At 38.3% G+C, this 8253-nt stretch overlaps 1 protein-coding gene across 1 annotated transcript; it reads right to left on the bottom strand.

Annotated features, from left to right (window-relative positions):
* Positions 1-5076: 5076 nt before the first annotated feature.
* LOC121946518 (transmembrane protein 81-like) lies at positions 5077-7855 on the bottom strand. Its single transcript, XM_042491117.1, has 5 exons — positions 7634-7855; positions 7347-7492; positions 6577-6692; positions 5370-5563; positions 5077-5181 (listed from the first exon to the last, which is right to left on the bottom strand). The coding sequence occupies exons 1-5, from the start codon at positions 7853-7855 to the stop codon at positions 5077-5079; spliced, it is 783 nt and encodes a 260-aa protein (XP_042347051.1).
* Positions 7856-8253: the final 398 nt, after the last annotated feature.

The raw sequence follows: 8253 nt of genomic DNA, 5'->3' as shown, positions 1-8253 counted from the left end.
CAAAAGAGTGTTTCACAGAAAGGTCAATGCTGCTTTGGCAGAGTGTACTAGTACTAGTACTTTGCCTGCCCACTCTATAAGCATACTTGCTTTCTTTATATTACGTGGTTACCGGCAGCGTTATTACCTGATGTTGTCCTTCAGCATTTCATGGTTCCATCCGACCGCATTCTCAAGTGACGCCACCCGGGCGTGTTGCATGTGGACACACCACCGGTTATGTCAGAGTACGTTCTCATCTGACGCCGTCCAGCCACGTTCCAGGTGGACGCAAAAGGTGGCTTTTGGCATGGCATGTAAATTGTAAATGAACTGAACATGTTTACAGCCTGGCGCAAAAACTGTTTTGGTCCCTTTAGCTAATTTTGGCATTCATGACAACATAGGGATACATTTTTAAAATAACTTACCTGTTAACATTTTATTAAGGCTTAAAGTTACATCAAATTAAAGGTGGGCCGGCTGATAATGTACTCAGCTTCTCAGTCTGATCCATCTGTCACTCCTCCACACTTCCAGCCTCTCGTCTAAATGTGGTCACTTCTGTCTCCAAAAAACCAAGATAATAAAGGCTAAAATGTGAAACTCGAGGCTTCAAGTCCACAAACCATAATCCGTAACTTCTTTTAAATTACTGCTCAAAACCCATTTGTGTAGGGCTATCTTTTATGTGATGCCGTCTTTTTATTTCTTTTCTATTTCTTTTATTAATTTTTATGTATTTCACCTTTTTAATTTATGTTTTACGCATTTTATTTTCCTTTTGTTTGTGGTTTGATTGTTTTTGTTGTTTCTGCTGTTGTTTTTGGTCTATTTCTTGGTATTATTTTATATTGACATTGTGCTTCCCGCATCTTGTCCTCTGGTTTTAACTTTATCCTCTCTCTATAGTTTCCTCTCCATTGTGTTCAGCAGGACTGTTTGGTTTTCTGCTGTTGTATCGCAGCCTGTGCATCCCCTTTCTGCTTTGCTTTGTTTGTCAAAGCACTTTGTAAACTTTGTTTACGTAGCGTACTTAGCTACGTCCATTATTGACGTATGATGGCAGACAGACGCATAACGGTTAGCTGTTTTAGATATGAAGGAACACTTTCATGTGCACCCCAAGACCCTCACATGAAGATTTTTTAATGACGTGTCTTGCTCTCTATAATTTAGCATCCTCTAATATTAGCGCCATGACTATTTAGCACACATGCAAGCTGAGTGTGTAACCTCGCAAACAGCAGAGCGAAATCTGCGGCGCCATTTGACTGGAGTCCACAGAGGACCACAGAGTCCACAGAGAGAGAGATCAAAAAATCACTTTGTGCAAACACTCTCTGCCCTCGGGCTTGAATAAATGATCATTTAACCAGCTAAACGTGATGAAAGCCATTTGAATTTTTTTTTTTTCCATTCTTTTCTCTCAGGTCCTTAACTTAAAAACCATTTAACGTCCACAAATGAGACCCAGATAATTAAAATCTACAGGACTTGGGCTTTTAAAGGATGCTGGCGGCATTGTTCTGTGACGCTGAAACTTTTCAGTGTCATGTTCAAACTTCACTTCATATTAAGCTTTAATGTCCATATTTATTTTCCCTGTAGAGAAAATTACATTTCTGCTTTAATAGTCTGGACCCAGTCTGGCTACAACTGCAAATGTCATTCTGCAAAGTCCTCTAAATCCTCTCTTTTCCCCTTCATATTTTTATTAAATCCCTACTTAAAGTCATATTTTTGCATGTAAGCTGTAATATTACTGTAATCAGCCGCACCATCATATAGACAATGAAATCAGGAGACGTGATTATGAGCTTTCTCTCCATGGCAACAGTTTTTCATTTTGAGAAGACACCACACAAAGCATGGACACAGTCAGACGAGTGCGACGCAAGATAAGACACATTCAGGAGGGAAAAAAAGAGGTGGCGGTCTAAAAACCGTCTCTCTGATGCATATTTGTGAATCCTAACGGAGTAGAGAACTCGAGGAATGAGTCCTAAAAAACAAACAAAAACATGGTGGGAAAGGGAAATAAGCATTTTGGCAAGAAATGTCCTTAGATTTAGAAAACTTTTTTTTAAGTCAGGGAAAATTTTCCAGAAAACTATATGTACAATTATCGTAATTATACATTTAGAATTATTTCACACAGAATCATTTTTAATATTAAAATTAGTTTGTTTTTGGGGTTTTTTTGTTTTTATCAGCATTCATGTTTCTTTGTTTTTTGGGGGGGGGGTTTGGTGATTATATAAATGATCTGGCCAGGGAACGCCTCAGAGTGTGTTCACAGACATTGTTTAGGTCGGCCTAATCGAGTTTTGGGCCCGAGTGTGGTGCGTCTGGTCAGTGTGAACACAGCACCCTGGTGAGGACCAAAACGGCCGTACGGAGACCTCCCTGAGGAGGTGGACTCAGTGGACCCTCTCAAATCAAAATGATTGAGTACATTTTAAAGTCAAATAATCAAAAGGTCACTGGTGACTGTCGGACATTTAGTTTACTTTTCATTCTCAATTTAGGAAACTGAAAACAACGAGAGTGTTTGTTGATCTCGTCTCTCCGGGGCTTCGCATCTTAATCTAACATCTGAGCCCTTTTTGCTCACATTGTTATTCAGAATCTTTTCGTTATCGCCCATTTATTGATTCAACGGCAACATTACCGGGGAGAGGATAATGACTTCTATGATGGTTCAGTGGAGCGGTAATTATATTGTTTGTGCAATGAATGCTGGGAAAACAGTTATATCTGTCAGGCTGATGTTGTGAATCAGCTCAGGGAGGGAAATGGCGTTCTGTGGAGTTTAGCCGGGAAAGCTTAACAAGGAAATGAATTACGGCAAGCATGTCGTCATAATTGCATTTGTGTTATTTCCCAGGAGTCCCTAGTTTGTTACTGCTCCTCCCAAAATAACACAAATAAACACGCTCATCAAAGACGTCTCACTCTGTCCTCATCGCCCTGTCTCTCTCTGTGTCTCAGTTTGTGAAAAATCTGATGACGTCAACATGTGACATTATTGTGACGCATCCTGAGACTGGCCTAGATACTCGGATTCTTTAAAAACAGCAATATTTCAGCGTGAAAATACTCCATTGGATGTGAAGGTCTGACACGCTGCACTTTAAAATGTACAAAAGAACCAACAGAAATAGCCAACTCATTTTGCAGAACAGTGCAGTAACTGTTCATATAGTTTTATTAATGATGCACAAGCTGGAGTTCATTTATTTATTTATTCACTGCTGGAGAGTTTCATCATAAACAAGGCAGTGGGTTGGATTTTAGGAATACTGCAGGACCCCTTACTCTTGACAAAGTATTTTATCTAGCCAAAATATTGTAAGAAGTCTCCCAGAATACTGGGGGCATGGCCAAGGTGTATGCTAATGTGAATGCTACTTTATCTTGAAGTATTTCAACTCAGGAAAGATGGTCTTTTAATAAAACTGGGCTGTCTCTGCAGTCGAAAAAGACAAATGCTTTTGAAACTGGAGTTATATGACAAAAAACAAAGTTAATGCCATAGAGAAAAAGAGAAAAGAGACGTGGCATTCGCTTTTGCTCAATAAGTAGAAAACCTACAACTACCAGAATGCACTGCACCGCACAGCACCAATAAAGCAGCCCCTGTCAGAACCTGTCATATATACATATATTTATATAATTTTCTACATTTTTTGGTTCATTTTCTTGTGTTTTTGTTTTTCACTTTTCTTTTTTGCTTATTTTCAGGTTATTTTCATGTAACGTTTTACCAATTTCTTACTAATTTTAGGGCCATGTTCCATGTTTTTAGAGAAATTAAAGCAATTTGCTCATGTTTCCAAAAGTTCAGGGTTATTAAGGGTTAATAATTAATAATAATTGAATGCCTTAAAGATGATTTATAGACCATTAAGACGAATACCTTTTGCATTGCTATTGTATGTTGTTACAAAATCTATTTAGTTTAGTGCTCATCCTCCACAAGCAGGTACCTCTGTCTTTTTCCATATTTTACTTCATAGATGCTGTAATAGACCACTCACCCTGCTGAACCGTCCCAGAGTTTTATCATTAACATCTAGATGTGATGTGTTATTTTTTATTTTGAGTCTTTATAAGAAAGTGTAAAATGTGCATGCATTTCGATGGTAAACATCAGCCACAGGGATTTTTCATGACTCAAAAGTAACTGGTATGGATGGATCTATAAAGTGAATGAGAGATAAGGGTGTAGGAATAACAGAGTGTCCTCCACATGTTTGATCCATCCAGCTGTTTGGCGCTCTGCTGTTAATGAGCAGAAACACTTGAGATGCATCGTCATGTTTTTGAGAGGGTCCTTTTCTCTTCCTCCCTCTTAATCAGGTTTGTTCCACTGCGACAGCCGAGTCCCACGATGCAGCGCAGCCGTCAGAGAGAAAGTTTAATAACATGGTCATACAGTTTATATTGTCCTTCAGAAGCTTTTTATGAACCAACACTGCCATCTCCTGCTGCAGAGTTACATAACCAACCCAAGCAAATCTAAACTCCTGCCAGGTCCTGAGTTTTATTATTTGAAATTAGTGTTGTATTTAAAAAAAAACGGTGTAAATACAAGAAAACACATAAAGCACAAACAATATGACACTGAAACATACAATAGTTGACATTAATCTGTACACAGGGCCACCTGCACCTTTGCATGTTCAAGCTCCACAGGAACAGAATAATGTCAACTATTGTATGTTTCAGTGTCAGCCTATAATAATTTAGTGAGTGTTAACCCTTTTGACACCACAATGAATTTGCTGGATTTCTTAAAAAAAAAAAATTAAAAATTTAAAAAAAGTTAAGACAATTAGAAACTTTCAGAAACATCCCAAAAATTACCAAGAAATTTGTGAAATAAATACATGAATTAATAAGAATAATAATATAATAATAATAAAATTACCTGAAAATTTGCACACACAAGAAAGACGATTTACCACTTCAACAAAGACTCTCAAAGGCAAAGAAAAACAAGGATTCTTTTTTTTTTTGTCTTTTGCTTTAGTTGCGTATGTAGAACAATAAGCATGTGGGTTGATGTATCATCTTCATTTCATCTTGAAGTTAAATTGTGTCAAAATGCCTGAGCTCCCTCCTCTTCACTGCCCAGTAGAGGACCAGCAGCACCAGTGCAGCCGCAATGCCCGCCATGCCCAAACTTTTTAGCACCTGTGTGTTCAGACAGGAAATTATTTATTCGGTGATTTTTAATCTTGTTGTTAAGATGGGTTTTCGTTTTGGACATTAACACAACAATATGTCACTGTTTATATTTTATGGCGAGTAATAAGAAGAAAACAAAATCACTGAATCATCAGTGCATCCCCAAATTCACCCCGTCCTAAAGCAAACCGTACTGTGTAAAGAAGAGCTGCTATGTGGTCTTGCCGGTCTGACATGGTCTGGTTCTGCTGGATTCCAGTAGAGTCCCACTGGGCCAGAGAGCTCTTGTAATCCAGATTGATAATCCCCTCAGGCAAAACCCGGATCCCCCAGTAAACCCTCTTCACCCTGCGGAAGCTGGCATCCTGCACGACACAGCGGTAAGTACCTGAAAACAACACGATTAGTTCATCGATTTATTTCTGTAATTATTTGTTAACCGTCATCAAGCAGGAAGCGTGTGTGTGTGTGTGTGTGTGTGTGTGTGTGCGTGTGTGTGTGTGTGTGTGTGTGTGTGTGTGTGTGTGTGTGTGTATACATAAATGTGCACCTATGGCAGTCAGTGTTGTTCTGAGGCGGCCTTTTCTAAAAACAAGTAATTAAAAATACTTAAATTAATTTAAATGTATTTATTTATTGACTATTTATATATTTCAGTCTGTTTTACAGTTTTTCTACTTTCTTTATCATTTCATTATTTTCAACATATTTATTCATAATTTTACTTTCTGTTTTTATCCTTGAATTTACTCCATATTTACAGCTTGCATATTTTACTTATTCACTCGTCTACTTATTTATTTATTTATTTATTTTTGCTATTACCATGTAATTTATTAATCTACTTATCTGCTTACTTTTTTTTAAAATTTCTGTTTATCAGTCTTATCCTGCCTCTGGTGTTTCCTCATTTTCTGGTTTTAATGAGTATAATTTTTTGTGTTTTTTCATCCACATGCTTGTGTGTGTGTGTGTGTGTGTGTGTGTGTGCGTGTGTGTGTGTGTGCGTGTGTGCGTGCTCGCTTTGGGAGGGGGGGTTTGGTTTTACTGTATGAGGCACTTTCAGTTCATTTGTACCAAAGGTGAAGTTGTAAAGCTAACAGCAGCATCAGATGACTTTTTAAAACACATTTTAAGGTCAGTTATTAATTTGAAAAAAATCTCTTTTGAAACATCTATTTTATTTGGATGTTATTTAGTTACGAATCAGCACCTGTAGAGTCAGACTGACACATCAGTACCTCCAACCTTATCTTTTCTGCACATTCAGATGCTGAATTTATCTTGAAATTTCACACAGTAACTACTGGTCTAACCCAACTCATGAACTAGCCTGGGAATAGAGTTTTGAGCTTAAACTACAATTTGGAGTCTGTGTGAGCACGAGTGGGTGTGTTTTACCTGCGTCCTCCTCCCTGACGGGGTCCAGAACGACTCGGTCCAGCAGAGGAGCAACCCAGTGAGCGAACAGAGAGTCGTCAGAGCTGATCACTCCTCGGGCGTAACGCCACGACACCCTGAGCCGTGAAAGAAAACGTCACACTGGACAAAGAGTGTCAAAGAGCTGCTGCAGCGACGGCTTCCTGACACGAACATGTGACACTCTACTTTGACAAAAGCAAGCTATGGATCGTTAAATGGCAGAATGCAACATTTTAACAATTGTACTTACAGATTTAAAATGCTAAAATATTTTCAACTGATGTTTTGTTACTCTATTGAGTGGCTTTTTGAAGTGGACAAAAATTTTGTTTAAACACTGTTAAATAATGCATATTCTTTTGTACATTTACATTTCAATAGAAAGGGCAATGCACACCTTGAAAACTTATGTGGACAGGTGTGTAGGAGAAAAAAAACACACTGTCCTGTACTTGCAAAAAAAAAAAAAACAGTTTTATTAAATACTTAGGACAACATTTCAGTCAGGTAAACCTGAATGAAGATGATGAAACGTTGTACTGAGTATTTAATAAAACTGGGTTTTTTTGCAAGTACAGGACAGTGTGCGGGACCTCTCTTCTTTTACATACATTTACGTTTAAAATGTAAAAAAACCAAAAAATGTCTCATCACTCCAGCTCGTGTTGTTCTGCAGTCGGTCTCTAGTTCTGCAGAGTACAGTTTGCACCCCAAAATACACGAATGCCTCCTGAATCCTCAGTTCTTACCTCCAGGAGAACCTCCCCATCGCCTCCATGACGTCTCCCAGACAGTTGATCTCCAGTCTCTGTCCCGAGGTCACTGTCCTGGTCCTGAGTCCACACTGCCACGACTCCAAACACTTCACCTTACGGACACGACACTCCTCCGACACCTTCCATCAAGACACAAGCAAATGACCGAAATTTTTATTGTTATTTTTGTATGTTACATTTTGAATGTTATTAAAGTCCAAGCTTTTTCCCCTTATTTCTCAAACATTTAGTCTGGGATTTTTCGGACATCTCTGTAGTACCTCTGTTCCATCTTTACTTTTCTTGGCTTCTTCCATGACTGTCTCGCCATCTTTCAGTAAACACAGGGTTTGAGTTTTAACGCCGAGCCCACAGGTGGCGCTGCAGGGAGAGCTGTCGACGATGACCTCCAAAGGCACTTTATCCACCTGCTCCTCCAGGTTAACTGAGGTCAGAGGGTGGAGGAGGAGCAGGAGGAGGAGACTCACAGTCACATGTTTCATTTCGATGTTTGATAGTGAATCTGCTGGAAATAAAAAGTTATTTTAGTTTTCCACTCATTGCATGAAGTAAATGGAGCAGGAGCAATATTATTTCATCATAATTTTGGTTGAAAGAACTAATTTCGACGATCACGTGTCGCTTATAATATTCAGTTGAAGGGGTTCCTTTAAAAAACAAGTGTGTCTGTCTATGCAGTTTTTTTTAAGTAACTGGTCCAGTTTATATATAATTTTTATTTCTTCCTATACTGCTACTTTTATGTGTTTTTTTCTATTGTATTGTCTATTTTAGTGTTTATATTCTTTAAAATATTTCTAGTATCTTTAAATACTTTTTTCTGTGTATGTATGTCCAGGAAAAGACTCAGAATTTTTAGAAGATTAACCACAAAAAATCG

The sequence above is a fragment of the Plectropomus leopardus genome, chromosome 8, assembly GCF_008729295.1.
Source record: "Plectropomus leopardus isolate mb chromosome 8, YSFRI_Pleo_2.0, whole genome shotgun sequence".
In the NCBI taxonomy this organism is placed as follows: domain Eukaryota; kingdom Metazoa; phylum Chordata; class Actinopteri; order Perciformes; family Serranidae; genus Plectropomus; species Plectropomus leopardus.
Note: the sequence above shows the minus strand (reverse complement) of the source record. Positions and strands in the feature narration are given on the sequence as shown.

Bases quoted from the DNA above. Each gene is read 5' to 3' on its own strand.
- LOC121946518 (XM_042491117.1), bottom strand. From the start codon at position 7,855: ATGAAACATGTGACTGTGAGTCTCCTCCTCCTGCTCCTCCTCCACCCT. The intron at 6,693-7,346 runs GTAAGAACTGAG...TTCACGGCTCAG, and splicing joins ATGGGGAGGTTCTCCTGGAG to GGTGTCGTGGCGTTACGCCC. The intron at 5,182-5,369 runs GTACGGTTTGCT...CTGAACACACAG, and splicing joins TAGCAGCTCTTCTTTACACA to GTGCTAAAAAGTTTGGGCAT.